The sequence below is a fragment of the Hyperolius riggenbachi genome, chromosome 5 (assembly GCF_040937935.1).
Source record: "Hyperolius riggenbachi isolate aHypRig1 chromosome 5, aHypRig1.pri, whole genome shotgun sequence".
Classification (NCBI taxonomy): Eukaryota; Metazoa; Chordata; class Amphibia; order Anura; family Hyperoliidae; genus Hyperolius; species Hyperolius riggenbachi.
This window is the reverse complement of record NC_090650.1, coordinates 430350767-430371576: the sequence shown is the minus strand read 5'-3', so window position 1 is coordinate 430371576 and position 20810 is coordinate 430350767. Positions and strand designations below refer to the sequence as shown.

General features: G+C 47.7%; 1 protein-coding gene across 2 annotated transcripts in view; it reads left to right on the top strand.

Annotated features, from left to right (window-relative positions):
• COL22A1 (collagen type XXII alpha 1 chain) overlaps positions 1–20810 on the top strand; it is a 483118-nt gene that overhangs the window by 300186 nt on the left and 162122 nt on the right. For both annotated transcript variants that reach the window (XM_068238069.1, XM_068238068.1), the window contains exon 24: positions 3732–3785. In XM_068238069.1, coding sequence (XP_068094170.1) covers positions 3732–3785 — 54 coding nt within the window. The remainder of the gene's footprint in view (positions 1–3731; positions 3786–20810) is intronic.

Genomic DNA, 20810 nt, shown 5'->3' with positions numbered 1-20810 from the left:
GGTGTTAGGTGGCCTGGTGATAGTGGTCTGGTGTTAGTGGTCTGGTGTTAGGTGGCCTGGTGTTAGGTGGTCTGATGTTAGTGGTCTGGTGATAGTGGTCTGGTGATAGTGGTCTGGTGTTAGGTGGCCTGGTGATAGTCGTCTGGTGTTAGGTAGCCTGGTGTTAGGTGGTCTGGTGTTAGTGGTCTGGTGTTAGTGGTCTGGTGTTAGTGGTCTGGTGTTAGTGGTCTGGTGTTAGTGGTCTGGTGTTAGGTGGCCTGGTGTTAGGTGGTCTGGTGTTAGGTGGTCTGGTGTTAGGTGGCCTGGTGTTAGGTGGTCTGGTGTTAGGTGGCCTGGTGTTAGGTGGCCTGGTGTTAGGTGGCCTGGTGTTAGGTGGTCTGGTGATAGTGGTCTGGTGATAGTGGCCTGGTGATAGTGGCCTGGTGTTAGGTGGCCTGGTGTTAGTGGCCTAGTGTTAGGTGGCCTGGTGTTAGGTGGCCTGGTGTTAGGGTTATAGGGTTGAGGAAGATAAAGGTAATGGGGAAGGAAGTTAGTGTAGTTTAGCAAGAACTTTATGTAGTGAGTGGTGCTGTACCTAGGGAACTGATCATTTACAGACAAACCCCCCCACCCTCGCCCCCAAAACAACCAATTTTTCTTTCATGGGAGGCTTGACGAGTTGGGGCACCGAGTGTATTGCTGCAAATTTTGGGGTATTTTTGGGAAGAAGGAGTTGTCAGGATGTGGACGTAGCTAACCGTTATGTAACTCTGTACTCTATACAGGGCTGCAGAAGATGTCAGTGCTATATAAATACACAATAACAATATGGTAGGACATTAGACTATGTGTGACGGTGTAGTGCCACAACTCAGATGTCTGATTATTGGTGATCTGCGAAATCACCAACAATGCAGACGCTATACCCGATTATGTGTGATCCGCAGAATCACCAATAATACCAGTATAGCAAGACCAAGAGCAGAGTGTGTAGTGTTTGGTGCAACCGTAACTTTAATGGTTTTACAGGACCTTACCAGAGGAGTTGGTAAGTAACAATCTGGATACAGACAAGACAATTAGACAAAAGGTTCCCCAGTGGGGCTGGGAAGGATACAGACAGAGAATACGGAGGTAGTATAGCTGGTCTCTGCCAGGAATGCCGGCGAGAGACAAGAACCAATCAGACAGATACTAACAGACATTCACCAGATAGCAGACTAGTCCTATCAGAGGAGCTGGCAAGGAGCTAGCTTAGCTGGCAGCCAGAAGCTACCCCAGGCCTTTCCAGTGGAACTGGAAAGGTGACACAAGTGACTCAGACCGCTTTGGTTAAACCTTCCAGAGGAGCTGAGAAGGTACCATCAATCACTAAGCTCTACATCACCAGTGGAGCAGGTGAGGATAGTAAATATATAACAGGTGCTCATCAGTGGAGCTGATGAGCCTCAGACACCACGCAGACTAGGCCCCTACAGAGAAGCAGGCTGGCACTAGCTGAAACTAATAAAGGCTAGACCTCTACAGAGGTGCTGGCTGGGACCAGCTACACGGCCCAGCTAAATACGGCCAGACCTCCAGGGCCCTCAGAGAACACACAAACAGATATGATAACAGTATAGTTTGGCAAGACCTCGCCAGAGATGCTGGTGAGGTACTAAAGATACACAGGCCGTCCGTATAATAAAATACAAACCCCAGCAAGCTGGGGAAACTGAAACTGAGATTGAATCTCCCGAGGAGCGGGTGATTCAGAATGCACTGCAGCCTAGGAACAGGAGATACAGACAGTACTGCACTAGCAGGTGATTCAGACTGTACTGCAGCCTAGGAACAGGAGACACAAATAGTACTGCATTAATGAATAATTTCACCAGGGGAGCTGGTGAAGTTATCACCTCACCAGTGGTGAGGGCCCACTGGTGAGTAGCGTGGTCTGACTGGCAAGGTTCGGCAACAGGGAGGCAAGTATCGGTACAGAATCGTGAGACAAGAGAGTAATTGGTAATCAAGCAGAGGTTCAGCAACTAGAAGACAGACAGGCGGAAGCACAGGACCAAAAAGCAGGATCAGAGCCAGAGTAGTTAGCTAAGAGTCATACACAGAAATCCATACAATACAATATCCTAGTCTAGGTGTGAAGTCCTTGGCATCAACACCCGGGGACTAGTCTAACAGATAACAGAAGCAATATAGCAATATCCTAGTCTAGGTGTGAAATCCTTAGCATCACACCTGGGATCTAGTCTGACAAATAACAGAAGCATACACGACAACAGACAGCGCCAGACTAAAGCCCGAAGGCTTAAAAAGCAGAGGAGACCTCACTGGCACGCCCCCTGCTGCAGCCAATCTGGGTCGCCGTGAGTCTCCTCCGCTGTCAGCTGACCAGCCAGTCAGCTGACGAGCCCTCTCTTAGGATAAAGGTCCTGTCTATGCGCGCGCGCCCGCGCGAGACAGCGACCTTGCAGGAAAAAGGTAGTTCCGTCCCGGCGTCTTAGACGCTGGAGGGACGGACAGGGGCGCAGAGGCAGCCGCAGTAGCAATGCAGTCCACTGCGGTTGCGCTCATTACACTATGACTATGGTAGGATTAGATTGTGAGATGGGTGGGGGTGGGGGGTGTAAAGAGGTAGAGGCACAAGACAGAAAGCCTGGCGGGAGAGGAGAAATGGCAGGAAGACCTCTCACTAGGACTGCAGACATCACCAGTGCTGTTTGGCAGGGACATGCTGTTAAAAGAAGCCACTGAAATCTGAAAAGAGGAAAGGGTCATGGGGAAGACAACAGGGTGGGAGGGGATCTGGGAAGAGATAAGATTACCTGCAATCAAGCTAATCTAAATTACTTGGAGCTTGCTTCCCTCCTCACTACAGACCTCAGCTGTCAGCGTCTGTATCACTGGCTTCTGCTACAGCAGACTGCCCTGCATTATTGATTCATTACTCTGATCAGGATGAATAATCAATAGTCCAGGGCACTCTGGTATTACAGCAGCCAGTGCACATGGCCAGTAATGACAGGAAACTTCTGAAGCACTAAACACATTCTGCCACCTCTCCCTGCTAATGTCCCAGCTGCAGCACAGCAATCATTCTCTCTACTCACCCTGCTGCTCTGCACATTCACTCACTGCAGAGTGTGTAGAGTGTCAGGAGGCACATTGCCCACGGGACAGGAAGGGGGAGGGGGGCTACATCTAGTGCAGGAAGTAGTACAGTCCCCTGCACTGCCGGCTGCTTTTTTCCAGAATGTTGCCCAAACTATGAGAAAAGGTCCCAGGTGGAGGAACACAGTGGCTGAGCACCACAGCGGCAGCCCTAGCCATGGCTACACCCGGGGCTGTGGGCCGCTCCTATAAGTAATACAGAGCAGCAGCGGAACATTATACATAACCTCCTTCCAGCGGCGGGACAGGTCCTCTTCAGTGCACAATTAGCACGCAGCTTCCATCCCTGCATGACATGTGACAGTGACCTGCCGCTGACAGGAAGTAATGTATGTGATGCACCGCTGCTGCACTGCATTAAGTGCAGAGGATGTCCCCGGGCCCCCCTGCGATGGCGGCGGTCGCGGGGCTATTTATATGCCTCTGGGCAAAGGGGGGGCCGACACATTATTAGCCGAGACGTTTTAATGTTTTTGCTGCTGATTGTATATCACCTGTTTGATTGAATCTTCTAAAAACGTTTCTCTACTGTAAATGTCTTCTCTCTATTCTGAATAATCCGAACGCTTTGATTTCTTTGCCAGGGAGAAAAAGGAGAAGGTGGCTTGCCCGGCGTGGACGGTGAATCGGGGGCTCAGGTAGGTGAGACAGCTGCACATTGCATCTCTATAGAATTGTGGCCCATGCAGCAAAGATAGCGCCCTGTGTGTATTAACCACTTCACCTCCACGGGTTTTTCCCCTGAAAAAAACCTGTCAGCACTCCTTCCATTCATTCGCCTATAACTATATTACTACTTATCACAGCGAAACAATCTATATCTTGTTTTTTTCGCCACCAACTAGGCTTTCTTTGGGGGGTACTTAAGAATTATTTTATTCTAAATGTGTTTTACCAGGAAAAATAAGAAAACATAGAAATTATTCTCAGTTAACATTCAGTCCCTAAGGTAACTATTTAAGTTTTTTTTTTTATTGTAATTTTTTTATTTATCTATTTTTTACAAAAAAATGTTTGGGGCAACTATTGGGCAGTGTGGGAAGTAAGGGGTCAATTTTAAAGGTAAAAATAGGTCTTTTTATTTAAAAAAATGTTTTCGGATGTAATTCTACTATTTGTAAAATAGATGTAATGTCCTCGTGCATAGAGTAAGTAATGTGTGGATCTGTAAGTATCGGCTTTTATGAATAGCACCGTTTAAAGAGAACCCGAGGTGGGGTCTAAGAATGCTATTAGCACACAGAGGCTGGGTCTGCATATAATGCCCAGCCTCTGTTGCTATATTGCTTCCCCCCAGACCCCCTCTTCGCTCTGCTAGCCCCCATAAATCAAACGCCGTGCTAGCGACATGCAGCATGTCACCAGCCGTCTGTTTACCTTTTGCAGTGTCACTCTCCGCGGCTCCCCCGCCTCCTCTATGTCGGCGCTCCCCGCCTGCGTCCCTTCTCTCCCTGCTGATTGGAGGGAAGGGACGCGGGTGGGGACCGGTGCTATGGAGGAGGCGGGGGAGCGGCGAGAGTGACACTGCAAAAGGTAAACAGGCGGCTGGCGACTCGCTGCATGTCGCTAGCACAGCTGTGTGATTTATGGGGGCCAGAAAAGCACAGAGGGGGCCTGGGAGGGGAGCAGTATAGCAACAGAGGCAAAGGGTCACTGCCTCATCCATCCTCCACCCCCTTACCTAGTGTGTCCCCCATAAACCCTTTAGATTGTAAGCTCGCAAGGGCAGGGTCCTCCTCCTAATGTTTACTGTTTTTGTCACAATATTTGTGCTGCTTGGAACTCTGCTGTACATTTGTTAGTGTATCTATGTTCCCCTTGTCGTCTTATTGTGCTTTGTAAAGCGCTGCGGAATATGTTGGCGCTATAGAAATAAATAATAATAACAGAGGCTGGTCATTATATACAGACCCAGCCTCTGTATGCTAACAGGATTCTTACAAGCCACAATCAATGAATTGTTCTGTGTTCCCGTTCATTGATCTGACGATTAGTGGTGGTAACAATCGCGGGAGAACGTAGGGGGGCGAGTGGGGGCGAGTAGTACCTATGTCCCTGCACGTAGATATGGCATTTTGCAGGGACGTAGTTACTCGTCACGGCAGTGCGAGGGAAATGGACGCTGCCATATTTATTTTCCTTTAAACAATACCAGTTGCCTGGCAGCCCTGCTGATCCTCTGCCGTTAATACTTTTAGCCATAGAACCTGAACAAGCATGCAGCAGATGAGGTGTTTCTGACATTATTGTCAGATCTGACCACATTAGCTGCATGCTTGTTTTTGGTGTGATTCAGACACTACTGCAGCCAAATAGATCAGCAGGGCTCACAGGCAACTGGTATTGTTTAAAAGGAAATAAACATGGCAGCCTCCAAATTCTTCTCATTTCAGTTGTCCTTTAAAGTGGGGTAAAACTCCAATTTAACTGAAAAAAAAAACATCCTATAAGAAATTACTTTATTTGCTTACCTATCCTGTTGTTTTTTGTATTCACTGTCAGATTTGGAAGAAATGTGATATGAAAAAAAAAGTGACATCACTTCTGCCCTTTTCCCAAAAAATAAAAAATATATATTTTTGTATGTTGAACCTCCCTTTAAAGGACAACTGAAGTAAGAGTGATAGGGAGGCTGCTATATTTATTTCCTTTTAAACAATACCAGTTGCCTGGCTGTTCTGCTTATCTTTCATACATGAGTAGTGTCTGAATCACACACCTGAAACAAGCGTGTGGCAAAACCGCGTGTATCAAAAAAGGGCGCCTACAAAAAAGGGTGCGGGGTATAGCCGAAATTGTAAGTTTGAATGCAAAACCATATTTTTAGTTTAAGAGGTTATAAATGATAATTTATTGCTAAATAGGTTAAATAAACGGAAATGAAATGGCAAAATACCGTTTATAACAGTAAACAAATTCTGAAATGAAACGTCAAATAGCGTCTATAGTAAAAACGATATTTACACTTGTATTAAGCATAGTACTAGAATGGTAGGTTTTACAGGTATTTTACTACAATTATACCTAACTTTAGGGTCACAGATATCTCTCCTTATCCCTATCCCTCACACCTAGACCCCCCCCTTTGTGTAAATACACATAGTATAATAAATTGTATATATTACATATATTGTACTATAACTATACCTAACCTTACTCTCATACAGAGCCCTCCCTGTACCTATCCCTAACCCCTAGACCCCCCTGGTGGTGCCTAAACCTAAGACTCCCCTGGTGGTGCCTAAACCTAAGAGTAGACCCCCCTGGTGGTACCTAAAACTAACCACCCCCCTGGTGGTGTATATTGCACTGTAACTATACCTAACCCTCCCTGTACCTATCCCTAACCCCTAGACCCCCCTGGTGGTGCCTAAACCTAAGACCCCCCTGGTGGTGCCTAAACCTAAGACCCCCCTGGTGGTGCCTAAACCTAAGACCCCCCTGGTGGTGCCTAAACCTAAGACCCCCCTGGTGGTGCCTAAACCTAAGACCCCCCTGGTGGTGCCTAAACCTAAGACCCCCCTGGTGGTGCCTAAAACTAACCACCCCTCTGGTGGTGCCTAAAACTAACCACCCCCTGGTGGTGTATATCGCACTGTAACTATACCTAACCATCCCCACTGCACAAACACGCGAAACACATATAAACAATAATATATTTAATCCTTAAAATACTTCACTCCAAATAACATGAATAAAATAATTTATATATTTGTAATAGAATAACTAGCCTTAAAATTACGTATACATTAATAATATTAGAAGTAGAAAAAGGTATATATAATATATATACACATACAATACAATAGATAACCTTACAATCACTTATGCATTAGAAATCTTAAAATAACAGTAATATTTAAAGCGATATTTTAGTAACCATAATCAACGCATTATAAGTGTAAAAACAAAGTTAATACCAAAAGCGATGTATTTGTAATACAATCAGGTTGAGAAACGTTATTTAAGCATTATACATATGAAAACGAATTTTAAATGATAAAAGAAGTGTAAATGAAATTTTAGTTGTAATAGGTTTGTAAGCGTAATTTTAAAACGAAAAAACTAGTTAAAACTCATATAAGCGAAATTTACAAACGAAAACATAAGTATAATACAAAGTCAAAACGAACTTGTAAACGATATTTGTTATAAACTTTATCCTGTAAACAGAGCCTTTTGTTAACACGATCCCTGTAACCGCTATTTCTCGGGCGCCCTTTTTTCCTGTCGGGCGCCGAATAGCCGATATTTAGAGATGGGCCGAACGGTTCGCCTGCGAACGGTTTCAGGCGAACTTTGGGGGTTCGCGTTCGCCTGCATCAGGCGAACTTTTGCGGAAGTTCGATTCGCCCCATAATGCTGTATTGAGCAAAATTTTTACCCTCCATTTCACTGTCAGCAGACATGTTATTGTCAAACACACTGCTCTCAGTGCTAGAGAACCTGCCCACCCTCCCTTCAAGCTAGGTCCTTTATACCATTTGACTCAGTTGTCTGCCTACACTAATTAGTTATGGGACAGCACACTCTGCTAGGGAGATTTTAATTGGCCTCCTCCCACCGGAGGGAGGAGGGTCTCTTCTGCCAGGGAATTATACTATTTCAAAAACCAGTATACATCATACCATAGCTGGTACATCATACCATAGCTGGGAATACATACATGAGTATGCATCATACCATAGCTGGGGATACATACATGAGTATACATCATACCATAGCTGGGAATCGAACCCAGATCTCACTGTGTGGTGGGCACGTCACCCCAAGCACTGTACCACTACCGAAGTAAGTGAAGCTAGCCTAAAATTTAACATTTATGCTCAATGCAATAGAACCATTAGGTTGCTTAAAGGAGAACTGTAGTGAGAGGTATATGGAGGCTGCCATATTGATTTCCTTTGAAGCTATACAAATGCCTGGCAGCCTTGCTGATCTATTTGGCTGCAGTAATAATAATAATCCAAACATTTGTATAGTGCTTTTCTCCTGGCGGACTCAAAGCGCTCAAGAGCTGCAAGCCACAGGGACGCGCTCAAGAGGCCACCCTGCAGTGTTAGGGAGTCTTGCCTTGAACTCCTTACTGAATAGGTACTTGACCTAGCCAGGATTCAAACCCTGGTCTCCCATGTCAAAGGCAGAGCCCTTAACCAGTACACTATCCAGCCACTGTAGTGTGAATCACACCAGAAACAAGCATGCAGCTAATCTTGTCAGATCTTACAAAAATGTCAAACACCAGATCTGCTGCATGCTTGTTCAGGGTCTAGGGCTAAAAGTATTGGAGGCAGAGGATCTGCAGGATAGCCAGGTAACTGGTATTGCTTAAAAGGAAATCAATATGGTAGCCTCCATATACCTTTCACTACAGTTCTCCTTTAAAGGGAACCTTAACTGAGAATGATATGGATGTTTCCTGTAAACAATACCAGTTGCCTGGCAGTCCAGCTGATCTTTGTGACTGCAATAGTGGCTGAATCACACCCTGAAACAAGCATGCAGCTAATCCAGTCTGACTTCAGTCAGAGCACCTGATCTGCATGCTTGTTCAGGGGATGTGGCTAAAAGTATTAGAGACACAGGATCAGCAGGCGATTCAGGCAACTGGTATTATTTTAAAAGGAAAAATCCATATCCTTCTCCGTTTAGGTTCCCTTTAAGGATTTGTAGCATAAAAGCCAACTCACATTGGCTGGGATTTGAACCTGGGTCTCACTGTATGGTGGACAAGCACACTAACCACTATACCAACTGAAGCTGGCCTGAAATTGCTGGCCTAAAATTTACTATTTATGCTCAATACAAGAGAAAAAGTAGACAAGACAAATAACACAAAAGAGAAGGCCATGTCTGGCTAAATATCTGTAAGCAGTGGCTGCATGGTGTAATGGATAAGGGCGCTGCCTCTGACAAAGGAGACCAGAGTTCAAATCTCAGCTCTGTCAGTTCAGTAAGCCAGCACCTATTCAGTAGGAGACCTTAGGCAAGTCTTCCTAACACTGCTACTGCCTATAGAGCATGCCCTAGTGGCTGCAGCTCTGGTCCTTTGAGTCCGCCAGGAGAAAAGTGTGATATAAATGTTATTTGTCTTGTCTACTTTTTCTCTTGTATTGAGCATAGTGTTGGGCGAACAGTGTTCGCCACTGTTCGGGTTCTGCAGAACATCACCCTGTTCGGGTGATGTTCGAGTTCGGCCGAACACCTGATGGTGTTCGGCCAAACTGTTCGGCCATATGGCCGAACTAAGAGCGCATGGCCGAACGTTACCCGAACGTTCGGCTAGCGCTGTGATTGGCCGAACGGGTCACGTGTAGTGTTGGGCGAACATCTAGATGTTCGGGTTCGGGCCGAACATGGCCGCGATGTTCGGGTGTTCGAGCCGAACTCCGAACATAATGGAAGTCAATGGGGACCCGAACTTTCGTGCTTTGTAAAGCCTCCTTATATGCTACATACCCCAAATTTACAGGGTATATGCACCTTGGGAGTGGGTACAAGAGGAAAATTTTTTTAGCAAAAAGAGCTTATAGTTTTTGAGAAAATCGATTTTAAAGTTTCAAAGGGAAAACTGTCTTTTAAATGCGGGAAATGTCTGTTTTCTTTGCACAGGTAACATGCTTTTTGTCGGCATGCAGTCATAAATGTAATACATATAAGAGGTTCCAGGAAAAGGGACCGGTAACGCTAACCCAGCAGCAGCACACGTGATGGAACAGGAGGAGGGTGGCGCAGGAGGAGAAGGCCACGCTTTGAGACACAACAACCCAGGCCTTGCATGAGGACAAGAAGCGTGCGGATAGCAATTTGCGTTTTGTCGCCATGCAGTCATAAATTTAATACAGATGAGAGGTTCAATAAACAGGGACCGGAAACGCTAACCCATCACAGATGTTCATTGTTCATGTTACTTGGTTGGGGTCCGGGAGTGTTGCGTAGTCGTTTCCAATCCAGGATTGATTCATTTTAATTTGAGTCAGACGGTCTGCATTTTCTGTGGAGAGGCGGATACGCCGATCTGTGACAATGCCTCCGGCAGCACTGAAACAGCGTTCCGACATAACGCTGGCTGCCGGGCAAGCCAGCACCTCTATTGCGTACATTGCCAGTTTGTGCCAGGTGTCTAGCTTCGATACCCAATAGTTGAAGGGTGCAGATGGATTGTTCAACACAGCTATGCCATCTGACATGTAGTCCTTGACCATCTTCTCCAGGCGATCGGTGTTGGAGGTGGATCTGCACGCTTGCTGTTCTGTGTGCTGCTGCATGGGTGTCAGAAAATTTTCCCACTCCAAGGACACTGCCGATACCATTCCCTTTTGGGCACTAGCTACGGCTTGTGTTGTTTGCTGCCCTCCTGGTCGTCCTGGGTTTGCGGAAGTCAGTCTGTCGGCGAACAACTGGCTAGAGGAGGGGGAGGATGTCAATCTCCTCTTTAAAGTCTCCACAAGGGCCTGCTGGTATTCTTCCATTTTGACCTGTCGGACTCTTTCTTCAAGCAGTTTTGGAACATTGTGTTTGTACCGTGGATCCAGAAGGGTATAAACCCAGTAATTGGTGTTGTCCAGAATGCGCACAATGCGTGGGTCGCGTTCAATGCAGTCCTAGGCCGAAGAGGTCATAGCCTAGGGTCACAAAAACCTGTTTATTTGGGCTATTTCAATGGTAGTGATGGTGACGTACATAAATCTCAGCCATGGCCGTTAACAACGTCTGAATTTCACGAAATGTCTCATGCAGGTAGAAGACATATTGTTAGACTTGGATTCCAAAGATGGGGTCCCTACATCTCTGCAAACCAGAGTTACAGGGGTCCAAAATTGGTAAAATCCCCTATAGACTTTCATTGCCTCCCTATTTCACTTTCCAAAATCTCACATCTTTTCAAAGGGCAATTGATCAGCAGTGGCAAATTTTCTAGCATTGTAGGGACCCTTAGGGGGAACATGACTGGTGAGTTTCGGGCCCCTAGGCCGAAGAGGTCATAGCCTAGGGTCACAAAAACCTGTTTATTTGGGTTATTTCAATGGTAGTGATGGTGACGTACATAAATCTCAGCCATGGCCGTTAGCAACGTCTGAATTTCACGAAATGTCTCATGCAGGTACAAGACATATTGTTAGACTTGGATTCCAAAGATGGGGTCCCTACATCTCTGCAAACCAGAGTTACAGGGGTCCAAAATTGGTAAAATCCCCCATAGACTTTCATTGCCTCCCTATTTCACTTTCCAAAATCTCACATCTTTTCAAAGGGCAATGGCTCAGCAGTACCAAATTTTCTAGCATTGTAGGGACCCTTAGGGGGAACATGACTGGTGAGTTTCGGGCCCCTAGGCCAAAGAGGTCATAGCTAGGGTCACAAAAACCTGTTTATTTGGGCTATTTCAATGGTAGTGATGGTGACGTACATAAATCTCAGCTATGGCCATTAGCAACGTCTGAATTTCACGAAATGTCTCATGCAGGTAGAAGACATATTGTTAGACTTGGATTCCAAAGATGGGTCCCTACATCTCTGCAAACCAGAGTTACAGGGTCCAAAATTGGTAAAAATCCCCCATAGGCTTTCATTGCCTCCCTATTTCACTTTCCAAATCTCACATCTTTTCAAAGGCAATGCTCAGCAGTACCAATTTTCTAGCATTGTAGGGACCCTTAGGGGGAACATGACTGGTGAGTTTCGGGCCCCTAGGCCAAAGAGGTCATAGCCTAGGGTCACAAAAACATGTTTATTTGGGCTATTTCAATGGTAGTGATGGTGACGTACATAAATCTCAGCTATGGCCGTTAGCAACGTCTGAATTTCACGAAATGTCTCATGCAGGTAGAAGACATATTGTTAGACTTGGATTCCAAAGATGGGGTCCCTACATCTCTGCAAACCAGAGTTACAGGGGTCCAAAATTGGTAAAATCCCCCATAGACTTTCATTGCCTCCCTATTTCACTTTCCAAAATCTCACATCTTTTCAAAGGGCAATGGCTCAGCAGTACCAAATTTTCTAGCATTGTAGGGACCCTTAGGGGGAACATGACTGGTGAGTTTCGGGCCCTAGGCCAAAGAGGTCATAGCCTAGGGTCACAAAAACCTGTTTATTTGGGCTATTTCAATGGTAGTGATGGTGACGTACATAAATCTCAGCTATGGCCGTTAGCAACGTCTGAATTTCACGAAATGTCTCATGCAGGTACAAGACATATTGTTAGACTTGGATTCCAAAGATGGGGTCCCTACACCTCTGCAAACCAGAGTTACAGGGGTCCAAAATTGGTAAAATCCCCCATAGGCTTTCATTGCCTCCCTATTTCACTTTCCAAAATCTCACATCTTTTCAAAGGGCAATGGCTCAGCAGTACCAAATTTTCTAGCATTGTAGGGACCCTTAGGGGGAACATGACTGGTGAGTTTCGGGCCCCTAGGCCAAAGAGGTCATAGCCTAGGGTCACAAAAACCTGTTTATTTGGGCTATTTCAATGGTAGTGATGGTGACGTACATAAATCTCAGCTATGGCCGTTAGCAACATCTGAATTTCACGAAATGTCTCATGCAGGTAGAAGACATATTGTTAGACTTGGATTCCAAAGATGGGGTCCCTACATCTCTGCAAACCAGAGTTACACGGGTCCAAAATTGGTAAAATCCCCCATAGACTTTCATTGCCTCCCTATTTCACTTTCCAAAATCTCACATCTTTTCAAAGGGCAATGGCTCAGCAGTACCAAATTTTCTAGCATTGTAGGGACCCTTAGGGGGATCATGACTGGTGAGTTTTGCCACTGCTGAGCCATTGCCCTTTGAAATGGTGTGAGATTTTGGAACGGTAAATAGTAGGCCCAATGAAAGCCTATGGGGGATTTTACCAATTGTGGACCCCTGTAACTCTGGTTTGCAGAGATGTAGGGACCCCATCTTTGGAATCCAAGTCTAACAATATGTCTTCTACCTGCATGAGACATTTCGTGAAATTCAGACGTTGCTAACGGCCATAGCTGAGATTTATGTACGTCACCATCACTACCATTGAAATAGCCCAAATAAACAGGTTTTTGTGACCCTAGGCTATGACCTCTTTGGCCTAGGGGCCCGAAACTCACCAGTCATGTTCCCCCTAAGGGTCCCTACAATGCTAGAAAATTTGGTACTGCTGAGCCATTGCCCTTTGAAAAGATGTGAGATTTTGGAAAGTGAAATAGGGAGGCAATGAAAGTCTATGGGGGATTTTACCAATTTTGGACCCCTGTAACTCTGGTCTGCAGAGATGTAGGGACCCCATCTTTGGAATCCAAGTCTAACAATATGTCTTCTACCTGCATGAGACATTTCGTGAAATTCAGACGTTGCTAACGGCCATGGCTGAGATTTATGTACGTCACCATCACTACCATTGAAATAGCCCAAATAAACAGGTTTTTGTGACCCTAGGCTATGACCTCTTCGGCCTAGGACTGCATTGAACGCGACCCACGCATTGTGCGCATTCTGGACAACACCAATTACTGGGTTTATACCCTTCTGGATCCACGGTACAAACACAATGTTCCAAAACTGCTTGAAGAAAGAGTCCGACAGGTCAAAATGGAAGAATACCAGCAGGCCCTTGTGGAGACTTTAAAGAGGAGATTGACATCCTCCCCCTCCTCTAGCCAGTTGTACGCCGACAGACTGACTTCCGCAAACCCAGGACGACCAGGAGGGCAGCAAACAACACAAGCCGCAGCTAGTGCCCAAAAGGGAATGGTATCGGCAGTGTCCTTGGAGTGGGAAAATTTTCTGACACCCATGCAGCAGCACACAGAACAGCAAGCGTGCAGATCCACCTCCAACACCGATCGCCTGGAGAAGATGGTCAAGGACTACATGTCAGATGGCATAGCTGTGTTGAACAATCCATCTGCACCCTTCAACTATTGGGTATCGAAGCTAGACACCTGGCACAAACTGGCAATGTACGCAATAGAGGTGCTGGCTTGCCCGGCAGCCAGCGTTATGTCGGAACGCTGTTTTAGTGCTTCCGGAGGCATCGTCACAGATCGGCGTATCCGCCTCTCCACAGAAAATGCAGACCGTCTGACTCAAATAAAATGAATCAATCCTGGATTGGAAACGACTACGCAACACTCCCGGACCCCAACCAAGTAACATGAACAATGAACATCTGTGATGGGTTAGCGTTTCCGGTCCCTGTTTATTGAACCTCTCATCTGTATTAAATTTATGACTGCATGGCGACAAAACGCAAATTGCTATCCGCACGCTTCTTGTCCTCATGCAAGGCCTGGGTTATTGTGTCTCAAAGCGTGGCCTTCTCCTCCTGCGCCACCCTCCTCCTGTTCCATCACGTGTGCTGCTGCTGGGTTAGCGTTACCGGTCCCTTTTCCTGGAACCTCTTATATGTATTACATTTATGACTGCATGCCGACAAAAAGCATGTTACCTGTGCAAAGAAAACAGACATTTCCCGCATTTAAAAGACAGTTTTCCCTTTGAAACTTTAAAATCGATTTTCTCAAAAACTATAAGCTCTTTTTGCTAAATTTTTTTTCCTCTTGTACCCACTCCCAAGGTGCACATACCCTGCAAATTTGGGGTATGTAGCATGTAAGGAAGCTTTACAAAGCATGAAAGTTCGGGTCCCCATTGACTTCCATTATGTTCGGAGTTCGGGTCGAACACCCGAACATCGCGGCGATGTTCGGCGAACGTTCGCGAACCCGAACATCTAGGTGTTCGCCCAACACTAATTGAGCATAAATAGTAAATTTTAGGCCAGCAATTTCAGGCCAGCTTCAGTTGGTATAGTGGTTAGTGTGCTTGTCCACCCAGGGCCGGTCCTGGACTTTCTGCTGCCTGAGGCAAAGATCGTGAAGGCGCCCCCCCCCCCCTCCCGATACCCCCCCAGCCGATACCCCCCCCCCCCATATCCCTGTCTGTCTCCATCTGCTTGTTCTCCCTCCTGTCTTTCTTAGCGGAATTAAGCCTGATTACACACTTTCAATTACGATTGGCCAATCATTGACCAATTTTACCACCTTCCTTCATGTAGTATAAGGGATACCTACAAAATCTGCTCATAGTGCGCAATATCTGCTGCCCAGCCTCATACTACATGACGCAGGTGGTAAAATTGGTCAGTGATTGGCCAATCATAATTGAACGTGTGTACCAGGCTTTAGCCCTCATCTTAGAAGTGGATGTGTTAGAGGATTTAAATGAATCATGTATAATCCAGGGAGTGGGACCGAGTTGGTTTGCTGAGACAGTGTGTTGGTTGGGTGTGGAGAGGAATCGTGACGATTCCACCCAACACGGTGCACCTGACCCAACCAACACACTGTCTCAGCAAACCAACTTGGTCCCACTCCACTAGGTAGGCTAGCTAGGTAGGTAGGTGCCCCAATACAAGTTAGATAGGTAGGTGCCCCAGTATAGATTACATAGGTAGCTGCCCTCAGTATAGGTTAGATTGGTAGGTACCTCCATTGTAGGTTAGATAGGTAGGTGCCCCCCAGTATAGGTTAGATTAGGTAGGTGCCCCCCAGTATAGGTTAGATTAGGTAGGTGCCCCACATTATAGGTTAGATTAGGTAGGTTACCCCAGTATAGGTTAGATAGGTAGCTGCCCCCCAGTATAGATTAGATAAGTAGCTGCCCCCCTAAAGGAGGGGAGAGCCGCGGGGAGGGCAGCCCGACCTCTCCCTCCCTCCCTCTCCCAGGGCTGGTCTCTGTGCTCCCCCCTCCAGACTTGACATAGAGCAATGTGCAGGGAAGCCTGTACTAAACGACTCACCTCCCTGCGTTCCCATCGCCGCTCAGTCGCCGCTGGTCTTCTTCTCTCCGCATACGCTGATACACACACTGCTTCCTGTAGCCGGAAGCAGTGTGTGTATCAGCGTATGCGGAGAACAGAAGACCAGCGGCGACTGAGCGGCGATGGGAACGCAGGGAGGTGAGTCGTTTAGTACAGGCTTCCCTGCACATTGCTCTATGTCAAGTCTGGAGGGGGGAGCACGGAGACCAGCCCTGGGAGAGGGAGGGAGGGAGAGGTCGGGCTGCCCTCCCCGCGGCTGCGGTTCTCCCCTCCATACAGCGCACCCCCTCTAGGGCGGCTGGCCCGGCGGCATCACGGTGAGTGGCACGTGGCAGCAGAACTGATGTGCGGTGCACTGCACAGCTTAGTTGGGGGCGGGTCCCAGGCAGAACACAGTCCGGGCGGCCGGGTCAATGACTGATGGTGTGTGCAGGCACGGAGGCGTCACAGCCAGGACTTCACTGCAGAGTCTGCACTGCAGCCTGCAGGCAAATTGAGGAAGCAGCCAATCAACCAGCACTCGCTCTCCCATACCTCCCAACTTTTTGAGATGAGAAAGAGGGAAACTTAAGCCACGCCCCTGCCTCACACCCTGATCACACCCTCGTCACACCCCAAGTCACGTATACCATAAAGATTGGTCCTTTCTATCCTGGTTAATTTTCCTTCATATTAACATTTTAAAATCAGCAATATATCAATTTAAAGGATGGGAATAAAGTTTAGTCAATTGAACACTTTTTTTAGTAGAGAAATATATATATTTACATAGAAAGAGTGACAAAGTCCTGAAAGAGGGAATGAGGGACAGGGCTCTCAAAGAGGGACTGTCCCTCCAAAAGAGGCTGTTGGGAGCTATGTATAAGAGAAAGGAAGATTAGAAAAAGAGCAAAAGAGGGGACAATTATTGCAAACAAGAGGGGGGGGGGGGGGGGAGAGTAAGAGAAGGAAAGAATGAGGACACAGAGCAGAGGAAAGAAGAGAGATTGGTAGAGAAGAAGAGGGGGACAGAGAGTGAGATATCAGTGCAGTTTATCAGGTTTCCTTCTCCTCAAAATTGAGAGGAAAGGGGAGTGAGAGGAGCAATAGAGAAGCAAAGGATAGAGATGGGGAGGAAGGGAAAGCCGAAGAGAAAAAACAAGATAGGATAAGGAAACAGTGAGAGAGTGAAGGAAAGTGAAAAGAGTGAAGGAGGAAATAGGACGTTTTTATTGAGGCAATAAATCAGGCAGGCTGAGAGTGGGACAAAGCACACAGCTGCCCTGCAAAGTGATCTTATCTGCAGACAGTATATATTGCATCTGTTTGCTTACTCGTCCCAGCTCCGTCATCTGAAGCAAAACCTCCGTGTGAAACCTCCGTTCTGCTTCATCCCCTCCCCAGAGACACTGCTTGATACACAGGTAAACTAGTCCAGCAATAAGCCGGGAGAGAACGGCAAGCAGCATTTCCATGTAGAGAGAGGAGTAAGCAGGGCCGCCATCAGAAATTTTGGGGCCCCTCACAAATCATCAGTCCGGGCCCCCCCCCCCCCCCCCCCACAAACTGAGAAATGTGCGTAGCCATTACATGTTGGCAGAGCTAGTTGGAGGCTTGCTGTCCACAAATTAATCACGAATAACCACGGTGGATACTCGTGATTCAAGTTAGCTCTAATTGCCACAGCTGAGTGGCTAGATGCGGCGGGGTTAATTACCCAGAACGCCGTTCTCCACCCAGCGTTTCAACGAGGTGCAAGTGTCCGAATGGACGCGTTGCAAGCCTCGATATCGAGCACTTCCTCCTTCAAGCCGGAAGGAGGAAGTGCTCCATCATTTTTTTAGAACCTCCCAGTTTTATTTTCTGTTTAAAAAAGCTAAAAAAGTAGGTTTAATGCTATTGTCTCATATGGTAATGATTCAGCTTTTCCCATAGTCTCGCAGTTAGCAATCATGAGGCCCCCAACAAACCATGAGGCCCCCAACAAGACAAATTCAGCAATCATGAGGCCCCCAACAAGACAAATTCAGCAATCATGAAGCCCCCAACAAGACAAATTCAGCAATCATGAGGCCCCCAACAAGACAAATTCAGCAATCGTGAGACCCCCAACAAATCATGAGGCCCCCAACAAGACAAATTCAGCAATCTTGAGGCTCCCAACAAATCATGAGGCCCCCAACAAGTAAAAATTCAATCATTAGGCCCCCAACAAGACAAATTCAGCAGTCATGAGGCACATAAATAGACAGCATTTCACATAAATAGGCAGAATGCCCCCTTATTATGGTAGACACCTCTCACCTGGATTCTGACAGGGACCCCCAGGTTAGGTAGTGAGTGACATGGAGCCCTTTAGGCAGTGAGTGACAGGGAGCCCTTTTAGGAAGTGAGTGAGTGACAGGGAGCCCCTTTAGGTAGTGAGTGAGTGACAGGGAGCCCCTTTAGGTAGTGAGTGAGTGACAGGGAGCCCCTTTAGCAAGTGAGTGAGTGACAGGGAGCCCCTTTAGCTAGTGAGTAAGTGACAGGGAGGCCCTTTAGCTAATGAGTGAGTGACAGGGAGGCCCTTTAGCTAGTGAGTGAGTGACAGGGAGGCCCTTTAGCTAGTGAGTGAGTGACAGGGAGGCCCTTTAGGTAGTGAGTGAGTGACAGGGAGGCCCTTTAGGTAGTGAGTGAGTGACAGGGAGGCCCTTTAAGTAGTGAGTGAGTGACAGGGAGGCCCTTTAGCTAGTGAGTGAGTGACAGGGAGGCCCTTTAGGGAGTGAGTGACAGGGAGTCCCTTTAAGTAGTGAGTGAGTGACAGGGAGGCCCTTTAAGTAGTGAGTGAGTGACAGGGAGGCCCTTTAAGTAGTGAGTGAGTGACAGGGAGGCCCTTTAGCTAGTGAGTGAGTGACAGGGAGGCCCTTTAAGTAGGGAGTGAGTGACAGGGAGGCCCTTTAAGTAGTGAGTGAGTGACAGGGAGGCCCTTTAGGTAGTGAGTGAGTGACAGGGAGGCCCTTTAAGTAGTGAGTGAGTGACAGGGAGGCCCTTTAAGTAGTGAGTGAGTGACAGGGAGGCCCTTTAGCTAGTGAGTGAGTGACAGGGAGGCCCTTTAGCTAGTGAGTGAGTGACAGGGAGGCCCTTTAGCTAGTGAGTGAGTGACAGGGAGGCCCTTTAGGGAGTGAGTGACAGTGAGGCCCTTTTAATAGTGAGTGAGTGACAGGGAGGCCCTTTAGGTAGTGAGTGAGTGACAGGGAGGCCCTTTAGCTAGTGAGCGAGTGACAGGGAGCCGCCCCCCCCAGCCGCTGCCGCCGTCGCCACCTCCGCTGCCTCCCCTACCTTGCCAGTGAGTGCTGCCCAGCGTCAGACCTCAAGATCAGCGGCGACCCGACCAGAGCGGGCGCTGGACGCACCCGCTCTATATGCGGAAGTGACGTCACTTCCGCATATCAGTGCGGGCGCTGGGTCCTAGCGCCCGCACTATTGTCGCCGCCTGATCGGGGTCTGACTAGGCGGAGGCGGCGGCGGTTAGAGGGAGGGAGGGAGCAGCGGTCATGGGGGGTTGAGCGGAGGCCGGGCGGCACACGCCAGGGCCGCGGCGGGGATGGGGCCCCCCTGCAGGGCCGGGCCCGTGACGGGAGTCACGGATGTCCCCCCCTGATGGCGGGCCTGGGAGTAAGTATTGATGTTCCCGCACTGTGCGAGGGGGCGGAGTGTGAATTGTACACACGCACACACAGTAGGGGGAGGAATGAAGCTCCTGCTTGCCGTAATGGAGCTGCTGGCTCCGTGATCATTTTTTTTTCGCCTCCAACTCTGCCAAGCCACCGGGACAGAAGGGGGGGGGTTCCCGGGATTGCGGGAGAGCCCCCCCCAAATAGAGAAAGCCCCGCAGAATGCTCCTCCCCAGGCAGTCAGACTAGAAGGCGGCAAGGACCAGGCGCAGTCACTTCCTGTTATGCCTGGTGCCGCCCCTCCACTTCCTGCCACCTGATGAACCCGCCTCACCCCGCCTCATGGGCGGGCCGGCCCTGTGTCCACCATACAGTGAGACCCAGGTTCAAATCCCAGCCAATGTGAGTTGGCTTTTATGCTACAAATCCTTAAAGGGAACCTAAACGGAGAAGGATATGGATTTTTCCTTTTAAAATAATACCAGTTGCCTGACTCTCCTGCTGATCCTGTGTCTCTAATACTTTCAGCCACAGCCCCTGAACAAGCATGCAGATCAGGTGCTCTGACTGAAGTCGGACTGGATTAGCTGCATGCTTGTTTCAGGTGTGTGATTCAGCCAATACTGCAGCCAAAGAGATCAGCTGGACTGCCAGGCAACCGGTATTGTTTACAGGAAACAGCCATATCATTCTCAGTTAAGGTTCCCTTTAAAGGAGAACTGTAGTGAAAGGTATATGGAGGCTACCATATTGATTTCCTTTTAAGCAATACCAGTTACCTGGCTATCCTGCAGATCCTCTGCCTCTAATACTTTTAGCCCTAGACCCTGAACAAGCATGCAGCAGATCTGGTGTTTGACATTTTTGTAAGATCTGACAAGATTAGCTGCATGCTTGTTTGTGGTGGGATTCACACTACAGTGGCTGGATAGTGTACTGGTTAAGGGCTCTGCCTTTGACATGGGAGACCAGGGTTTGAATCCTGGCTAGGTCAAGTACCTATTCAGTAAGGAGTTCAAGGCAAGACTCCCTAACACTGCAGGGTGGCCTCTTGAGCGTGTCCCTGTGGCTTGCAGCTCTTCAGTGCTTTGAGTCTGACAGGAGAAAAGCACTATACAAATGTTTGGATTATTATTATTACTGCAGCCAAATAGATCAGCAGGGCTGCCAGGCAACTGGTATAGCTTCAAAGGAAATCAATATGGCAGCCTCCATATACC